General features: G+C 32.0%; 1 protein-coding gene across 1 annotated transcript in view; it reads left to right on the plus strand.

Annotated features, from left to right (window-relative positions):
- LOC145333495 (uncharacterized) overlaps positions 1 to 21,990 on the plus strand; it is a 167,881-nt gene that overhangs the window by 66,095 nt on the left and 79,796 nt on the right. The window contains exons 2-3 of the mRNA XM_080178647.1: positions 20,735 to 20,806; positions 21,281 to 21,402. Of these exons, the coding sequence (XP_080034773.1) occupies positions 20,735 to 20,806; positions 21,281 to 21,402 (194 nt within the window). The remainder of the gene's footprint in view (positions 1 to 20,734; positions 20,807 to 21,280; positions 21,403 to 21,990) is intronic.

Genomic DNA, 21,990 nt, shown 5'->3' on the forward strand with positions numbered 1-21,990 from the left:
CAAAACACAAAAAGAAAAAGATTCTGTAATTATTTTATTCTTTCATTTAAATTTGCCTAATTATAAATCAATTTAGATCTGCCATATTTTTTTTCTTAAATTCTTAAAAAAATTATATTTTATCAAACTGATATTTTAAGATTGTATAAAGTGGTCTATCTGAAAAGGCAGGTCGTCTGTAAGCCTAAAAATATACACTATTTGAATATAAATTGATGAACATCCAAACTATTAAAAATACAGGAGACTAAGATGATTGGTGGAAAAGTTTGAACTGCTTGTTTATACCAACTAATTAAGTATCCCAAATTTTTAATTTAATAAATGACGAAATTTGCTTTAAATCTGGGAACCAGCATAATTTTCAGTCCAATTTTTTAGTATAAAAGAACATTCAATCAAAGTTGGGGGAGGGACTAAGCCGCTAGTGACCTATATATGAATAGAAAAATAAATAGGAAAGGAAATAATTGTATTATGATGTTTGTTTGAGGCTACCACATTTTTAAACAAGAAAGAAAATTACCAAAACAGCAAGAAATTGAAAAGCATATCTAAAAAGGCTGAAATCTATAAATAAAATACCCAAAGACATATGTAAAATCTCCCAATCAGTTCAGAAGTTATTTAAATCTTAACCTTCAGACATAAAACCTTTCTATTTTATATACTAGGAGGGAAAAATTTTCATATTAATAGTTTAACTACAACATAAAACCTACGTATACATATTTAAATACATTAAAGTAAAAGAAAATATAGATAAAGTCAATTGTAGAGTAGCTATGCTCCCCAAAACTTTTGAATGGGAGTAGCCTAACAATAGGCACAATCCCCACCTCATCCTTCCCCACCCTCCATCTCTTTATGATACCCAAATTACTTTTCGGTTCCACAATTTTGAGGTGTTTTGGGCCATTTTTATGGGTGGGTGTTTTCTTAAAACTGAAGCAGGCCTCTGTCATCAAAGAGGCAAAGAGGGCCAAGAACAATAGTTTAAAACCATCCCAAGGTTTAAACCTTAAAATAGAAAAACATTCACAGGAGCTACGCGAAGCTTACCTAATATATTATAGTAAAAAGTTTTGTTAAAAAAATTAATTCCAAACAATTTCAGTTGTTCTATAAAAACGTTAATACATTTCATTTTCATTTGTCAAAAATGATGGATAATAAAAATTTGGGATAAAAGTTCTATAGCGTTTTAGCTCCGTTGCGTTTAATCAATAGGATCAAATCTTTTTTGTTTAGAAGTTATTCTATAACTATGGTATGTCCGTACTCAACAATCTATACGCTCATTCTAGATTTTTAAGGGTATATTAAATTATAAAATATACTGTTCCTAAAAGTTTTGTGCTTTTTCATTATTTGACAAAAAAAACTTTCAACTTAATTCGGTTGAAGAAACCTTTAATGTCTAAAATTCTACTAATTATTGTAATGTACAGAAGATTTTATTTTGTTTATTTTAATGCGGGGGGGGGGGGGTTGCATCAATTTATCGTTAATTGTCTTATCCATTAAGATCCCTCATATGCTTATACTATATGTTGTGTGTCTAGAGTATCTACGCTGTCTCTCTTTAAGCTATTAATGTCTCTAAACAATGTTAAAATCAATTATGTACTTTATCAGAGTACTTTACTGTTCTTCTTTTTGTTACTGCGCTACTTATGGACAAAATTATCTTTGTTAATCTGTAACAATTCTCAATTAGAATATTTTAAAAGCAAAACTTTTATATAATTTGTTGCCGGCCCCTAATATCAATGGGTTCTGTATATGAAGAGGTTGGGTGGAGGGGTCTGAAAAATAACCATCTCAAGACTTAGATTTAGTAACATATAGCCAAACAAAATCCCAGACATATATGTAGCCTCCCTCAACAGTTTAATGATGTTTAAGGATTAATTTGAAAGGTTGGTAGGTTCTGATTAAAGATTTATTAAAGCGTTGAAATACTTGTCTTTTATGAAATAATAATAATTACTAATATTTTAAATGCATTTTTATAATTAATTCATAATTTTTTAAGGTATGTATTATCAGCAAGTTTGCTACAGACATCACGCAAGAATTGTATGATTGCTTCTCTACAAAAACTCTTGGGAGAAAATACAAAATCGGATTAACAATCCATTAGAATTCCTGTTATTATATGAGCCGTTCATAAGAAAGCCAATTATGTATTAGCAAACAAGGAAAACTAAGCCCATAAAACGATACCAAGACGTAATTTAAACAGCCTAGAACCATCTTGGGATCTATATGAAGCTTGCCTAAAATGGAGAACTCAATCGGTTTGGTGGTTGGCGATTTCCTAACGGACAAACAATAAATCTTACTACTTGGTAATAGAGAAGCCTATTTTTGTCAGTTTCTATGTCAGATTAGTTAATTTTACTACTGTAAGAAATTTGTCAACGTTTTGGCAGATTTTCTTAAAATTTATTCGCGCATAAAATAACATAATTTTTAGTATTTATCGTTTTGTCAATAAATTATCATTACTTTTAATATTAGCTATTAAATTAACGATATAGTAACCACAAAAAAGGTTAATTAATGCGTTCTACACCTACCCCTTTTTCGGAGATATGGGGAACCCTGTGGGTCCTAACCATACGGGGCATTAAACTATAAAACATTGTACGAACATAAATAGCAAATTTGTTGAGAAAACTTTAAAGGTTTAAACCGAAAGAACCCATGTTCATATAATACAACTAATGTAAAAGTTAGCTAAATATATTTTCCTCCTCTCTATGAACAACATTAGTTTTGATTTAATTGATATTTAGTAATTTAAAATGCTTGAAATAAAGCTGATAGGTCTTTTCAAGGACCTATAAGAATCTACCCTGTAAAGGTGAAGTTGTGGACCATATCGGTTCAGCGGTTAGCGAGATTCTTTGGCAAACAAACACAGACGCACCGAGATCCTTTTACTTTTTCATGTCTAATGTACATGTCTAAATATAACTTTAGCATTTTTTGAAAATATAAAATCTGGGCTAATTTTAAAAAAATGCAGTTTTTTTCTTACTAGGTTACTTTGTAGAAACATATCTTGAAGATTCTCCTAAAAGCCCTAAAGCAGTGTTTAAGTTTTATAAACCAATTAAACAATTCAGTCATTTGCAGGGAGGGGATATATTAATGATAATAAATTTAATCTACAACGCTGTATTCCTCCAACTTAATAATAACCAAAGCATAATATAGATGAGTGGGAGTATGATATATTGTCCATTATCCTATCCCAGTTCCCCTGAGCAATTCAGCCTAAATTTGCTTTCACTAATTAAATAATAAAAATAAATAATGGTCCATTTTACACATCTTATCTGAGAAAATTAAAAAAAAAATCTGTTGGTTTAAAAAAAAAATAACTGTATGTAATATTGTTTCCAATATGGCTTCGAAATCGATTAATGTCCGCTAGATTAGACCCGGTTCTCAGTCATACTGAAAAATCATGTATTCAGAGCCCCTTCATAATAGCGCGAGCACAACCGCTAATTTGTAAATAAAACTAAATAAACTTTAATTTGTTATTTTTTTTGCACGTTTTGTATGTTTCTTTTTCTCTAAAGCCTAAGCATATAAGCAGGATATGAAATTCAATATCTTATTTTTCCACTTATGTAACTTTGAAATTTGTATTTAAAACAACAACAAAGTAGTGTCACATTACTTTCGCATATTGGCATATCTTCAAATGTGAAATATTCGCAAAAAAGACACAATAGCAAATTGATTGGAGGGGTTGATTGATGATGAGAAAATGAACCTTTTGGTTGGAGGGGGGGGGGGGGGGGGTTAAATTACTCGCTAAACGCTTTAAATTTTTTGTCCCCCCAAAATATATACGCTTTTGGGTAATTTAACCCCATTATCAACCCTCCATTGGAGGAACTTAGGAGTTTTATGTTCTGTAGCAATAGTTTGCAGTTCTTTTGATTTTAATAATAAGAATTGCATTATACGGTAGATATAGGAGTCTGGTAGTAATGTTATCTGTTGGTCCTAATGTCAAAGAAAATATCGTGAAAATTTGCTCTTCTAATCGAAATTAAAATCTAAATAAAAATAGCTTGTTTATCCTTGTCACCATTCCTAATAAATAGCTTAAAACCTGACTAGCTCTATGTAGTAGTTTTAGAGATCTTACAAAATACACGTAAACTTCCCACTATTATTTCATATATTTTATTTTACTATAAAAATATTTTAGATTTCTACTTATTAAAAAAGCAATTATAAATACATTAATTTCTTATAAATGAGAAAAATAAATAAGTTATAAATTAAAATATCATTATTAAGTTTAGAAAATAAACAAAATTATCAAAATATGATATAGTAGTGAAAGTAAGAGTAAATTTTCAGTAGCAAAGCTACTATAAAATTTCAAATTGACGGAAAGACAGATGGACAGACAGACAGACAGACGGAAAGACAGATTTACCGACATACAGAGACACATAAAGACATAAAGACAGACAGACATACACACATACAGTCACACAGACAGACACACAGACAGTCACACAGACAGACACACAGACAGTCACACAGACAGACATACAGACAGTTACACAGACAGACACACAGACAGTCACACAGAAAGACACACAGACAGTCACACAGAAAGTCACACAGACAGTCACACAGACAGACACACAGACAGTCACACAGACAGACACACAGACAGTCACACAGACAGACACACAGACAGTCACACAGACAGACACACAGACGTACAGAAAGACAGGCATAAAGACGGAGATGCAGACAGACAGACAGATAGACAGACAGACATCCTAATACTTAATGGTATTCGTAGGACTAAATGACCAACAGCCAGATAGACGAACAGACATATGAACAAACAGACCCATTTACAGACGTATATACAACATACAGACATTCATACATACAGACATACATACAGACATACATACAGACATACATACAGACATACAGATATACAGACAGTCATACATACAGACATACATACATACATATATACAGACATACATACAGACATACATACAGACATACATACACACATACATACAGACATACATACTGACAAACATTCAGACATACATACAGACATATATCCAGATATACATACAGACATACATACAGACATACATACAGACATACATACAGACATACATACATACATACATATATACATACAGACAGACATACATACAGACATACATACAGACATACATACAGACATACATACATACATACATATATACATACAGACAGACATACATACAGACATACATACAGACATACATACAGACATACATACATACATACATATATACATACAGACAGACATACATACAGACATACATACAGACATACATACAGACATACATACAGACATACAGACATACATTCAGATATACATACATACATACATACATACATACAGATATATATACATACATACAGACATACATACATACAGATATACATACATACATACATACAGACATACATACATACAGACAGACAAACATACAAACATACATACAGATATACATACATACATACAGACATACATACATACATACAGATATACATACAGACATACATACAGACATACATACAGATATATATACAGATATGCATACAGACATACATACATACATACAGACATACAGACATACATACATACAGACAGACAAACATACAAACATACATACAGATATACATACATACATACAGACATACATACATACATACAGATATACATACAGACAGACATACATACATACATACAGACATATATACAGATATGTATACAGACGAGACATACATACAGACATACATACAGACATACATACAGACATACATACAGACATACATACAAACATACATACAGACATACATACACACATACATACAGACATACATACATACAGCCATACATACAGAAAGATTGACAGGAGGGCAAAATGATTGACAGATAAACAGACAGACATCCTGACACTTAATGGTATTTATATGACTAAATAATAATATACACACGTAAGTGAAAGTAAAGGATTTGGTCAATAAATAGCATATGGATTTACACATAAAGACTTTACATAAATATTTTTATTGTTAACAAGTCTATAAAAAACTGCATTGTTACTAAGCAATTATGTGCAAAATATCAAAAAAATATGTAGAAATACCAGGGAGGGAGGGACATTAGGTTGTCTAATACACAAGTCCTCAAAGTTATATAATTACGTTTTCTTATTCGTTGGCTTAACAACTTTGGGCACTTTTATTAAATTTTTATTGGTTGGTTCATAAAGTTGAGTGTCCAAATGTTTCAACCACTAAGAGAACTGTACAGAAAAGGTAATTTTGTGTATCATCATTGGGGGTATAAATCAATTTATCGGCCAATGTCTTATCAATTTAGATCCCCGACTAAAATAGTGTTCAGCGACGTACAAATAAGTAAAATTACGTTTTACTATATCCATATGACGCATATGAATATTTGTTAAAATTAGAGCACGTATGGATATAATATCTTTTAAATGCATATACAAAATACACAACAGATATATTCCTATTGACTAATCAAAACAAGGATGACAACATCCATAAAATAGAAGCTCCACAAATCAGTCATTGACAGTGCTTCTATTATTTAAGAAAAAAGTTCTTAAAAATGAGATGCAAGTATAATGATACTACGGCAAAGTATTGTCTAATCATCTTAAGAATCAACGTTTCAATAATCTAAATTTTGCATTAAAACAAGTTAATAATTTACTCAAAGCAAAATAAACAGAGTTGATTGTGCTTTTTAAAGAAGCTTTAAATAAAGTTTAGGATATTTTTTCCAGAGTTATGTTAATTAAAATTAAAATGCAATCTAAAATAACTCTATTTAAGACTATTTTAGACTAGCCAACCATTTAAATCTATAAAAAAGAAAGTTTTAACAAGAATGACAATATTACTTGTAGGAAAAATATTTTTAAACACTTTATTGTTTAGATTTGGGTTAAGTTTATTGGAGTTTAGATATGGAATGATAATTTAATAGAAGAAAAATTAAAAAAAAAAAACTGTATTCTATCTATTACTAGCGGCTACGCCCCTAGACGCATCTAGGGGCATGTGAGGTGGGAGGTAAATTTCAATAACACATTTTTGAATTTTAGAATAAAAAAAGAAAAAGTAATTAAATTATGGGGAAGATTTTTTCTAGGGGTGATTTCTCTTTGGAGAGCGATGATACCCTCCCAAAAATAGATATAAACCTACCCAGGAACTATTAGAGGTACCCTGTATTAGAGAACCATATCGGTTCTGTGGTTAGCGAGATCCTTTGGTACACACACACACAGCCAGACAGAGATCCTTTTACTTTATTATAAGGATACTAGCGGCTACGCCCCTAGAGGTCTCTAGGGGCACTTGAGGAGAGAGTTGAATTTAAAAATTAAATTTTTTTGGGGTGGTTTGAGGGTGTCCCACACCCCAAGAAAATAGTTATAAACCTTCCTGGGACCTATGAGAAGCTACCCTGTTATAAGGAGAACCCAATCGGTTCAGCGGTTAGCGAGATCCTTCGGTACAAACATACAAACACACAAACACACAGACAAACATCCTGTTACTTTATTATAAGGATTATACTTTATTTATTTTTCTAACATTTTTTGGATATGCTATGCTCCAAAATGAAAGGTTTGATATCTAAAAATTCTTTGCTAATAAGCCCCTTTAAAAACTAATAAGCTCCATAGATAAAAAGATAGATAATCTTCTTTAAAGTCATATGTTTAGATTTAGAAGTTATTAAAATTTTAGGTAAAAAATTCCTAGGCAGGTTTTTGGCTATTTCCCCCCCTGCAAATCAAGATGCCCCTAGAGGCTAGTGGCACATACGCCAGTTATTGAATTACTAGAATAACTATAATTTCAGAGAATATATCTATTGGTCATACTTAATTACTAGTTGCTACGTCACTAGCATCTAGGGGCTCTGTATTCGAAGGTGGTTGTATTGTAGAAAATGCTAAATATTGCCTAAATATGTGAAGCTTCTCTAAAATCACTCTAGAAATCTTACTCCTTTATATGATAGAATTAATTTATTGGTGCAAGAATATAATATTTTTCATTGACCTATCCCTAATACCCCTACCCTTTTATCCATAACAAGAAATTGACACTTTGACGGAAGATAAATGGATAAGAATATCTCCTAATTGAAACCTATTATCTACCTATCAAATTAATAGTCTTGTTGTAGGCAAAACTAGCGGCGTCACCCTTTATCCTAAGGTTAAGAGGAAGTGGAGGTGTTGGAGACCCTCAACACTGAATAGAATAGTAAAAGATGGGTTGCTATTTCTTGCCCAACCGGACTACTTTGTGTATAAGATGGACAAAATATATGTTCTATAGGATCTCGTAAACAGATAGAAACGTTGGACATTGGCTCTTTTCATAGTTTGATTTTGATATAGTATAGCTTTTATGCTATCTTACAACTTTTAAAAAGTGTCAAACAAAGATTTTCAGAAGAGAAAATCAAATTTGTTACAAAATTTTTAAAAGAAGGACAACTTTTAGAACTATCAGCATGCTCTAGTATTAAAGACACCTGCTTGTTGCATTAATGATGATTTTTGATTAGCGGAAAATTTAGGCATTGTGCTCATAAAATATTACCCCAAAGAAATTTTGTACTTTAAGTAAAACCTTTCCCCCAATCCGAATTTTAAAATGTTCTAGATTGTCATTTTTACAATGGTGTAATAAATTGTTGGCTTACTCCTGCAAAGGATAGGGCAGTTTAGATTGTAGAGAGAATAGTTATAAGCTTCGTATTATAGACATTTTTCCGCGGATATTAAAATGAAAAATTATTATTAAAAACCATTTTTTTAACCCCGAGGGGCGGAAGGACCTCATTAATAAAACTATTAATTTTATGATTTTTATTTTTATATTTGAGAAACGATGCTCTACATGTTTATCATTATGACTGAGAACCAGTTCTTATCCAGCGGATATTAATCGGCTTCGAAGCCGTGCTGGAAAAAATCTAATTAAAACTTACTACTTTATACTTTAGGACATTTACTAAATAATTAAAGAAAGGAGTATCAATGAATTCAAATAAAATTAATTGTTTTTTTGATAATAGCAGACGTTTGACGCTTTAGCCGTACTGACAAACGAATTTTAGAATAGCTTCGCCACATCACTATAAAAAATCAATATTGTACAGTGTAGTTCAAATATACCCTAAAATAATTTGAAATTGAGGGTAAAAACATCCAGGCCCCAAAAAATTACTTTTGTCACTCTTAAACAATTAGAGGAATTTTTCTTTTGCTAAAAAGTACCAAAAATTGTCCTTTTTAGAACCCCATGGTCAGTTTTACAATTTTGGTAGCGCATCACTTTTATTTAAGTTCAATAAAGTTAAACAAGGATGAAAACATCCATAAAATATAGGACATTTAAAAGGACATACTTTCATTTTAGGATTTAATTATAGAGAAGCTTCGCTTATAATACTGTATCTAGTTGTCCTAAGAATCATTACTTCAAAAATTAGATGAATAGGATAATTATGTCGTAAAAAAATGTTGTCAAAATGTTAAAAATCGGCTTGTTTTAAATGGACTGCGGACTTTCTGGTAACGATTATAGAGTTGCTAAGCTTTATAAATTGTACCAACTGGTATATCAATCATAATGCAATGTTTGAACTCGATAGAATAATTCTAACATGTCTAAATTAACGAAACTAACTAACCGTTAGGGATGTACCGACCGATCATAATTATAGAAAAGCTTCGCCTTTAAAAATGAAATCTAATTGAAAGAAAAAAATCCATTTTTTAGGGAGAAGAAACCATTTGCCTCCGAGTTTTTCGTTAGTTTAATAAATGATAACGAGCATGCAGAAAGACAAAAGTTTACTTGAAAAACAGATCTATAGTATAGATGTATATACAGACAACTACCTCCCTTCCTTTTTCAAAAACATCTTTCGTCTGCTTCTAAATGATTTTCTGCTACTTAGCTGTGTTAATATAAGCGATACCATTGCTTGGTTGATTTTCAATGACCCAATAGGAAGGTTGCGCAAGACGATTGCGATGGGGAGATCCAGTTATTTAACCCTTTCTCCCTCTAGTGTTTTACTCTAATACTTGAAAAGACACACACTCATTCTATTACTTTTGCTTTTGAAGAGGATATGCCAAAATAAAATCATGTTTTTAAAAAGTCATTACAGTAATGTTAGGTATGTTCTATAACAGGTGCAAAAACACAGAGCGAGAGGGGACAATGGGCTGTTTATAATGACGTTTTCTTATTCGTTTGATTAACAAATTTGAGGACTTTAGTGAATTTTGATTTGTTGGTTTATTGAGTTGAGTGTTTAACGTTTCAACCAATAATCTTACGCTGAGATAAAATCAACCTTATTCGACGTTCACTCAAAGCCCAAAAATAATGGACTTAAAAGTGTATTAAACTGTATATAAGACATTTGCGAATATATTGATACCATTAATTTGCCTCTTAGATAGAAAAAAGTATGTGTTTTTAATATTTTTCTCTTGCTTCAAATCAAATTTCAAATTTGAGTCACCAAAAATGCTAAACTAATTTTTGCTCTAGAAGAATCAATTTTTGGAGTTAGAAAGTGCTTAATACCTCATTTTAATCGCCTGGCATTGCTTTATAATATACAGGTAATGACTTGGTTTTTTATGGAACAGCTGACTAATAAATCGAGGTTTTGTGATAAACCCACTTTTGTTGTTGCTCCATAAATGATATTTTTTTTCCCAATTTTTTTGGCTGTAAAGAAGCTTTATATATTCATATAACATCCACCTAAATTTGACTTTTGATATTTTATTTATAACATCACCAGAGGGAATTGAATTTTGGAAAAAAAATATCAATTTATATTTTACACTGCTATGCATTGTTCTTGTTCTTGTTTCTAAAAAAAATTTATATTATAAAAAAGAGAATTATTTAATGCTTCTATAGGTATGTTTATCATTTTTCTAGGCTAAATATAACTATAATTAGACCATTTTAAAGTTAGACATCTTAACATATTAACACAATTATTGAATCAGTCTGTATTATTAAGCTGGCAACCCTTAAAACAGCTGCATTTCATTATCCTATTATATGTAGTAACTAGTGGCTTCGCCCCTAGCCTCTAGGGGCTTCGCCCCATGAGGTAATGGAAAGTCAACCCTCCAGAATAATTTTATAGTTATATTTTCAAAAAAGTTATTCTTTGCCGAATTACTCTTTGGTAAAATTAAACCCAGGTTGTACGCTGTATGCACAAAAATTTTAATTCGTAAAAATTAAACCCAGGTTGTTCACCGTATATCTCGTACGGGGTGAGCATAAGAGAGTACCCTGTATGCGGCGCAAGCTCTGATAGTCCCACTGATTGGACCACATATACACAAAAATTGAAAACTCTCCTCTGTAAATTTTTTTAATACCTATAATTGCAACAACTTTTTAAAGATGTCAATTTTTAAAAGTTACAAAAAGCCCAAGAAAATTTGTTGGTGAATTTTTTTTTTTTTTTTTTTTGGGGGGGGGTTCATGGGGGCTTCGCCCCATGATGCAGTGGGGTTCCCCTAACCCAATTACTGGTTTTTGTTTACAAAAATAAAAAAATTGGAAATAGGTATTTTTTATTTTTAGAGGGGTTGGGGTGTCCCACCCTCCTAGAAAATAGCCTAAAACCACCAGAGGACCAGTAGGTAAATTCCCAGAAGAGTAGAGTCCAATTTGTTCAGCAGTTACTGAGATTTTACAAAAAATGTAAAAAAAAATTTTTGGGGGGGTGGTTTTTTTAGTTTTTGGGGGGGTTGGGGGTGTCCCACCCCCCAGGAAAATAGCTTAAAACCATCACAGGATCAGTAGGTATAATCCCTGAAGAGTAGAGCCCAATCGGTTCAGCGGTTACTGAGATCTTAAGCTTCAGACGGACAGACAGACGGACAGACGGACAGACGGACAGACATCAAGCTACTTTGTATTATAGATTATTATATGTATAAACACACTTAATTTTTTAACTTTTTATTGATGGAATACATATGTTTCTCTATAAAAATAGATCATCAGTTCCAATTAAGATGTATAAAATAAGAGTTAAAAAAAAATATACATATATATGTCAATACATTTTGAATCATTTTAAAAGACTAAATAAGAAAGAAGTGTTAGAAAATTGTGCCCCCTGCGGGGTTTTTTACTGCTTATATCCTCTTGGGGTTGGGGGGGAATTAGCATCTTTATATAAAAAGGGGGAGGTGTTTAAAGAGAATTTTTAAAGAGAAAAAAATAGGTCATATTTTATCATTTGCAGTTTTACAAATTAATACATATTATACAAAAGCTTTTTTGTCTGTAGCTTAAGATTTCGGTAAAGTATAAGGCTATTTTACTAATTTCCTTACTCCTTTAATTACAGAGCTCCTAGATGCTTGGAGCGCAGCTGCTAGTAAACAAACAAAGTAAAACGATTCCTGAATAATTGATTTACAATTTTAAAAAGCAAAACATTTTTACAATTAGGATGTGTATATCCACGCCATGGTTAGCTCTTATTGTTAATTCAGGCGTGTTAGAATTAATCTTAAATGTTGGAAGATGATTTTTGTAGCAGTAAGGTACTTAGCAACTTTAAAATCATTACTTTATGTAAAGGGATGTCCCGGTGGGGGGGGGGGGGGGTTATGGGGTTAAGGGCTATAAATTAATTTGGGGCAACCCCATAATTTTTAATTTTTTAATTTTTAATCTTTCCCTCTCCCGCCCCCCCCCCAAACAAAAAAAAATATAAAAAGCTTTGACGTCCTTGCCTCTATAATATAAAGATTACCCCACAAAATAAACATGGGGATGCCCAAATTTAGATATTTCAATTCCCCCCCCCCTTCCCCCCCAAATCAAAAAGCTTGGACATCCTTGATTATGTAAGCTCATTTAAAACATACTGAAATCAATTTGTGTACAACAATTATCCTATTTAGTTTTTTAGTAGTGAAGCTAAACTATAATTCAAAATATTTGTCCGTCCATTGTCTGTCCATTCATCTGTATGTCTGTCCATTGGTATGTCTGTCTGAGACAGAAAGGGGAAAATGAGATTTTCTCGGCTTCTATAAAAGATAGAAGGCTGAAATTTTCATGGATTGAATATTCTCTCTCTCTATCAATACTCCATATTTTCATCAAGTTTCATTAGGATTTGCCAAAAAACTAGGGTGGGCTATATCGATTCCTACATTTCAAGTTTTCATGATTTTCTCTACTCCTATTCAAGATAGATGGTTGAAATTCAGGGATTGAATACTTTGATATTTTGCATAATTTTATGAAGTTTTATTGAGATTTACTTATTGGGGTTCTACCTCAAACATAAGAGTCCCAAATGTCGGAGTGGACAAATGCAGGAGTCCCAAACATCGGAGTGGACAAACGTAAGAATGGGACAAACGTCAAAGTGGACAAACATCAAGGTGGACAAACATCGGAGTGGAAAACATTGGAGTGGACATTGCTTAAATAAAACCTAGGAGTGTCTACTATTTAAATAATATTACAATTTTGAAATTTTTTATACCCCTGTCTACAAAATAATGACTATGGCTGCAGCGCTCAGCCCCCTAGCCTATATCCTAACCTAACCTAACTAAGAAAACAAACAGGACAAAGGTAGGGGGGGCTGTGTTTGTATAAAAAAAATTCAAAATTGAAAAAAAAGTTTGGGACTGTGTTTGTCCACTCCGACGTTTGTCCCAAAAATCCTGTGTTTGTCCACTCCAACTTCTGTCCCACTCCTGCGGACAGTCCCCATGAAAACACTTCTGATATATTCTCCTTAAGACTACCTGTTCAGGGATACATCAATTACTAAAATCAGTCAATAAATAAGGAAATTATGCTCCAAAAAATGAATATCCCTTTTATAAGGTTTCCCCTCTGGTATACTGAATTTACTTGATTTACCTCACTCAACTTTCTGGCGTGTTGTACAGTGAAAAAACTACCCCCCCCTTATTTTTGATTTTCTTCAAAATTAAGGGTGGGGTTAAGTCTTTGCCTTGCTGTGCTTTTTCCCTCCTTGCCGTTTTCCAGACATTAAAAAACTACCCCCCCCTTATTTTTGATTTTTGTCAAAACTAAGCGGGGGGGGGGGGGGTTTTCGGTGCTCCGGTCTTCACATGTAAGCAAGCACCAAATGATAAACATACCTATAGAAGCATTAAACGATTCTCTTTTTAATTATAAAAATATTTTTTAGAAACAAGAACGAGAACAATGCATAGCAGTGTAAAATATAAATTGATATTTTTTTCAAAATTCCAAAACTATTCAGGGTCCTATAAAGAGCATCCATAAAACACAGAACTCAATAGGTACTGTAATTGTCAAAATCTTAAGCTGAAGACAAAAAAGATACTACTTTATATAATAGGATAATGAAATGCAGCTGTTTTAAGAGTTGCCAGCTTAATAATACAGACCGATTCAATAATAGTGTTAATAAGTTAAGATGTCTAACTTTAAAATGGTCTAATTATAGTTATATTTAGCCTAGAAAAATGATAAACATACCTATAGAAGCGTTTAATAATTCTCTTTTTTATAATATAAATTTTTTTTAGAAACAAGAACAAGAACAATGCATAGCAGTGTAAAATATAAATTGATATTTTTTTCCAAAATTCAATTCCCTCTGGTGATGTTATAAATAAAAAAATATCAAAAGTCAAATTTAGGTGGATGTTATATGAATATATAAAGCTTCTTTACAGCCAAAAAAATTGGGAAAAAAAATATCATTTATGGAGCAACAACAAAAGTGGGTTTATCACAAAACCTCGATTTATTAGTCAGCTGTTCCATAAAAAACCAAGTCATTACCTGTATATTATAAAGCAATGCCAGGCGATTAAAATGAGGTATTAAGCACTTTCTAACTCCAAAAATTTATTCTTCTAGAGCAAAAATTAGTTTAGCATTTTTGGTGACTTAAATTTGAAATTTGATTTGTAGCAAGAGAAAATTATTAAAAAAACATACTTTTTTCTATCTAAGAGGCAAATTAATGGTATCAATATATTCGCAAATGTCTTATATACAGTTTAATACACTTTTGAGTCCATTATTTTTGGGCTTTGAGTGAACGTCGAATAAGGTTGATTTTATCTCCGCTACAGAAGGGGTAATTTTGTGTATCAACATTGGGTTTGTACATTAATTTATCGGCCATTGTCTTTATATTTATGCAAATGTTTGTTTGATATGGAAGGTTTTATGCTATTTTTGAGGTGTTGTTTCAGGACATAGACAATAGTGCAAACAGTAGTTTTCTATTTACAATCAAGGAATGACATGAATAATAAGTATTGATATATAATCTGGACAACTACCTGGACCAAGTAGTGGAGACCCTTTTCGTCTGCTAGCAAATAAGTTCCTGCTCTGTTTATATTTCAGACGCTATTAGCTGATTCTAGAGACCCAATACAAAATCGGGACATGGTGAGAAGGTCTTATACAGCTAATTTCCCCTCTATTTTTTTATTTCAATATTTAACTGACATAATATTGACATGAAACGTATTATAAAATGATTGAATTTTGTAATAGTTTACTTTTGGAACAAACTCCTGTGACATGGTGAAACTTACAAATCCATTTTGCACGTTTATTCACGGTTTTAAGTAAAAACTCGACACGGGGCCTTTGGTAAGTCATTGCAATATCATCCGATCTATTTCCTAACTTACGTCCGATTGCAAGTAGAAGTCAAAAGGAAATCATTACAATAAAAAAAAAAGCAACAAATACAATCTATTCATATTTCAAATTGAAATACCTAGTGAAGTAATAGGTTATGCTATAAATGACAAAATATGTCAATCTTCTTAGATATACATTGAATTTATATTTGAATTTCTTTAGTTCCATCATTGGAAATCAATCCTTATAATAAAGTAACAGGAAGTCTATCTGTCTGTTTGTTTGTCGCTAAACTGCTGTGGTTTTTCTTTACAGGGTAGATTCTCATATGTCCTGGGAAGGTTTTTAACCATTTTAGGGGAATGTACCACTTCCCTCCCAAGATAAATCATTGGAAAGAATTATCCCGCCCCCCCCCCAAAAAAAAACAAACAATATTGAGATAAAACGGAGTGACAGGTGAACATTAAATAGAACATTAAAGAGTAGCTGCGCAACTAAAAACATCAAGAAATCGATCCAACCATCCAACTGACTGGTGAAAAAAAATCCAGAAAGCACGAAAAAGAAATTGTATTTCTAATTTTGTAGTCTAACTCTAATTATACCAATAAGCGATGAATTTCCAAATATTTATGGCACAAATTTGCTTAATTTCTACTTTCTTTCTTCCTCATTTTAAATAGGAAAGGAATAAGTATGTTGTTAATACCAAAATACCGATTCGGTTCTCCTTTTTAGAAAAGTCTCATTTTTCTCTCATTTCGCTCTATTTTATCTCTCTCTCTCTCTCTCTCTCTCTCTCTCTCTCTATCTCTCTCTCTCTCTCTCTTTCTCTCTCTCTCTCTCTCTCTCTCTCTCTCTCTCTCTCTCTCTCTCTCTCTCTCTATTTTACATTACACTTTTCTTTCTCTCGTTCCTTATTTCTATTTCAATGTATTTTTTCCCTAGTTTCATCTTTTGTTTTTACAGTTTTTCATTGATTTCTAAAGTTTTGTAAAGATTTCCAGGGATGAAGGGATGTCCAGGGCTATGGACCAAAAATAAATCCCCCCCCCTCCACAACTTACAAAATTATACATCTCTATCTCAATGTTTGTAGCCTATTTTTTTTTTTGGGGGGGGGGGAAGGATAATAAATTATTTAACCGTCGTTGTCCCATCCCTCCTTCTTGAAAGATTTCTCTTTAAACCATCACAGTTGTTATTATTAAAAGATGGGTCTAAAACTGTTTATTTCTTTAGTATAACAGCACAAAATTAGACTATATCTAAGTGTAATTCAGCTGTAATTTTTAGGAGTGTTTTCTTATTTAAGTATTTATGTGTGTGCTCTACTTTTAACTTCAATGTTTTTCAATGAAAGTTGATCTTTGAAAAGTGCAAAGCCGAAGCATTTTATCGATTAAATTCAAGTTTATGTTTTGTAAACATTATTGGGTAAAAAGTTTAATAAATTGAAGGTTTGTACTGCATAATCTAAATCTAATAATTTTGTTAATTTTCCTTGGGTGTACATCAATTTATCGCCCATTGATCTGTCCAATGTCTACTTCTTTCTCAGAGAGAGAGAGAGAGAGAGAGAGCGAGAGAGAGCGAGAGAGAGAGATAGAGATAGAGAGAGAGAGAGAGAGAGAGAGAGAGAGAGAGAGAGAGAGAGAGAGAGAGAGAGAGAGAGAGAGAGAGAGAGAGAGAGAGAGAGAGAGAGAGAGAGAGAGGGCACAACGAGATGTTTAGTACACTAGTCCGCAATATAATAAGTTTTAAAATTACGTTTTCTTAACAACTTAGGGGACTTTGAATTTTGATTGGTTAGTTAATGAAGTTCAAACGTTTCAACCACTAATTTTGATCTACAGAAGAGGTAATTTTGTGTATCATCATTGGGGATGAAAATCAATTTAGAGGCCTTTGTCTTATTCCTTAAAATTCCTGACTTCGTTTTAGACTACTGTTTAAACAATCAATTCTAGTATGAAATTTACTGCAATCCTATATTTTAATGTATTTTTGAACAGTATAAAAGCCCATACATTTTTTACATACTTTGAAAAGTACCAAATCAATCGTAAAGTTTAACGGTTTTGAAAAAGAATAAACTCTTAATTCGCCGTGTCCAAAAGTTGCTATTGTTACATTTTGGACTATACACATTGATTTAGCTTTTAAATCAATGCAATGTGGGGCAAATTAATTAAAAATAGGAATTACAGGAAAGTGTAGAAGAGTTGCAATTTTATAACATGGGTTAGAGGTCTTTTTATTGCAGGCTTTTCATTGATTTTACTTTACGCTGACCCCTTTATTTTCAAATAAGGGTAAGGGTTCAATTTTCAAGGCTTGATTCAATGGAAGTATGCCCAAAATAAATATATTTCAATTTTAATTTGAAACTATGTATTATTTTCCTTTATTTTTCAATTAATTTTTAAAATCTTTGAAACGGTTTACTATAAAAATAATTAGTTTTTAAATAAATCTTGAAATTAAAATCAAAAGACTGCCTGGAAGTAACCTAAATCTAAAAGATTTAGAAAGAACAAAAAAATGCAAAATCCTAAATTTCTTTCTATTAAGTACGAAAAGTATTTGGAAAAAAATGGCCCAAAAAATATTTAAGTTTACAAAAATAGAGCTAAACATTTTAGAGATATTTCTAAACTAATCCTACCTGTAAAAAATGGTGACGTTATTATGTCAACAAAAGTATGTAGTTATGTAATTAGTTGACTGTTGCTATTTTGTCAGTCACGGCATTGCGCTTCGATAGTTTGCCATCAGTTTTGAAAGGGTTTATAATTGTAATTTTCTCTATATTTTGTTTTTAAGTTTTCTTTAAAAATAATTAAGAAAAACGTTCTAAATAAACTGAATTGCGCTTAAACATAAAAAATCTAAGTGACCATTGAAAAATTTAGAGGAACAGTATTCTGGAAAACATTTTGGATATCATTTAAGATTATAGAGAAGCATAATTTGCAGGGACTTTAAGGGATAAAACAAGAGATAATACATACCTGTAAAATACCTCTTGGGGGCGAGGTGTAGCCTTGGCTTTAAGTCCATTAGCTCCACCTTGGTCCAAAGAGATAATACATAGATATTAACCCCAAATTATGGTAACCATGATAACCATTTCTGTAGATTAAAATTATTTGTGGAAAAGCTATGGGGTTGACAATTTTTGAAACAAATTAAATTTTGATGAAGGTTGTTGAGCCTTCGAATGAAAGATCGTGTGTATAAAACTTTGGGTACAACTTATATTAGAAACAAATGTCTCATTTACTGTTTTACACTAGTCCCCAAAGTTATAATAACGTTTCTTTTTCGTTGACTGAACAACTTGGGGACTTTTAATGAATTTTGATTGTTTTTTATCAAGTCGAGTGTCCAAACGTTTTAACCACTAGTTGTAATGTACAGAAAGGGTAATTTTGTTTATTAAAATTATCGGTCTTTGTCTAATCCCTATAAATTCCTTAGGATTTGAAATGTTCTTCTGCATAATTATCCGTGTACGCATGCTTAAATAGCATCAGATAAGGACGGACAGCTATTTATCATCAGTCCTAACAAAATCATTGTCAACAATCTATTTATGGTCTTTTTACTCGAGTAATGCACAAACTTTTTAATGGCAAGATTAATTTCTTTAGAAAGTTTATGAAAACAAGGATGATTGATTACTTGGCCAGTGCAGTGCATCATACTTTAGATTTATATGCACATATATTATTTTGCTCTATTTAAAAATAAATTTTTGGCTCTGCATAAACTTTTGAACCAATGAGGCTATGGACTTTATACATATTTTCGACCCTCTATTTTTTTAAAATCTGCAATTAGCCTATAATATTTTTTAGATTGTCAGTTTGTACGTTAAGATGTAGTGAACCACTGAACCGATTATGTTATCTATTTTTAGGAGCTTCACATATATCCTGCGATGGCTGTATTCAAATTTTAATTAGTTATATTTTAGTTTAATTAATTTAGGGTTTTATTAAGGTCCTGCCCCCCCCCCCCTCCCTTTGAAAACAGAGCACCAAGATGCCAGCGGCGCTTTCGCTAGTATATTATAGAGTAGCCTTGGTCATATCTTATAAAGAGTTGAAATATGGGTGTCTTATTGTTAAATACCATTTTAGTTTCACAAATTAAAAGGAACAACATTTGAACAAAATCTTTTTTGCAGCCAATTTAATTTAATTTTTCTTTTCATTTACATTTTACATTGGTATATTAACTACTATTAACTTAACATTAGAGTAAAACGATTGAGAGGAAGGAGTTAAACAATTGTATGTCCCCAACCCGTGGACCCTGTGCCGACTTATAATTGGGTCTTACACGGCCAAGTCGTTACAAAAGAACAGAAAGCAGTTTGCTAGCAGACGAAAGACATGGGCCAGGAAGTTGTCTGGGTCATAGATCTCTATACTTATTACATTTTATAACTTAACTTTTAATTTATAAGATAATAACAAATATTTTTTCTTTAGATGCCATTACCCCTTTATCCCTGTAGATAATAAACCTTTGGGCTAGGAAAGCTCATTTTTCAAGATAAATTAACAGAATTAAGCATTGATAATAAAGATAATATTTTTATTTTTGCAAAATCATACACCATAAATTTTAAAAGTTTTTTTGGCGTTTTCTCTTAAAGTGGCTTGTTGAGCAAAGAAGCCCCCTTCCCTTTATATTAAAAATCAATTTTTTATTTTTTTACTACATATCATGTAAGGTTAGGCTCTGTTGTGTACTGTGTAAGCCGAAAGGGAAATGGCACCGCAGTTGTAGGCCCTGTAGGGTGAGCCCCGTATATTTTTTTTGTAGATACTTACCGTAAATCTAAATTATATTTATGTAGAAGTTTTTTTTTTAAAGATATTAATTTATTTTTTTATTTCAGGTTAACGACGTCCCAAAATCTGCATGAGCCCACAGATGGGAGTCCACATAGCGGTCAATATAAGCGACGCAGGTATGTCTATATGTCTATCTTTTTAGCTAGTTAGTTATCCATCTTCTTAGCTATGTATATATCTATCTATCTACTTACTTAGCTAACTATAATGATATCTGAGTTCCCTTCTACAATAAATAAATCTACTTATTTATTTTTCTGTTTCTTATTCTAGCAGAATAATATTTATCTTTCTATCCGCTTTAAAATGTTTTGCTTGTCAAAGTAAAGTCTGTTTTTTTTATGTTCAATCATGTATTTGCCCATAACACTGTCAAAATGCTTACAAAACAGACCTTTTTCAACCTAAGATACTTAAACAGTTTCTTTACAAGCCCAAGTAATAAGTAATATTTTTCTATTTCATGAAAAATTAATAAAAATACAAATAAGCAAATTTGGGTGTTTAATTGCTAAAAAATGAAAACTCTCTCTCTATCTTCGATATTCTAAATATCTTACCATCTATCTATATATATGTTTTCTATCTAGGTCTCCAGTGGGTCGTGACGTCACCGTGTCACGTGACCAGCACGAATATGCCGACTCTGAAAGTATACGAGGAGGGGAAGGGAGCCAGATTGAGGAGGACGAAAATGTTTTAAAATTTACAGGTAAGCTTCGCCACTTTTTTACGTTTTCATCCTTGTTCTGTAGCAATGGATGTAAATTGTCGTTAATTTAGGTTTATAGAACTCGTTTATTGGTTAGTTCGTTCTTTTATTAGGAGAAAAGAGGATGGGGTAAAGGGGGATGAAATGGGGGAATCGATATCTAAGCCCGCTGCGAGTTTTACTTTATTAGAGAACATGAAATTCTGGTGTAAGATCCAAGTAATACTATATCCAGTACTAGCGGCTACGCCCCTAGAGGCCTCTAGTGGTACTTTGAATGTTTTTTTTTTATTTAAAATATTTAATTAGAGAAATAATTGGTTTATGTTTCGTTCAAGTCTCTTTTTTTGGGAAGGGGTAATTTTTTTCTCGGGGTGATTTCTCTTGGGAGGGTGGTGGTACCCTCCCCCAAAATAGTTATAAACCTTCCCAGGACCTATGAGAATCTACCCTGTAAAGGAGAACCCGATCGGTTCAGCGGTTAGTGAGATCCTTCGGTACAAACACACAGACAAACAGGATTGTAGCAAAGTTGCTATACAGTTATTAATGTTTAATTGATGTATGTAAATTCAAAGATAGTACTAT

This window comes from Acartia tonsa, chromosome 12 (genome assembly GCF_053477335.1).
Source record: "Acartia tonsa isolate MP-2025a chromosome 12, ASM5347733v1, whole genome shotgun sequence".
Classification (NCBI taxonomy): domain Eukaryota; kingdom Metazoa; phylum Arthropoda; class Copepoda; order Calanoida; family Acartiidae; genus Acartia; species Acartia tonsa.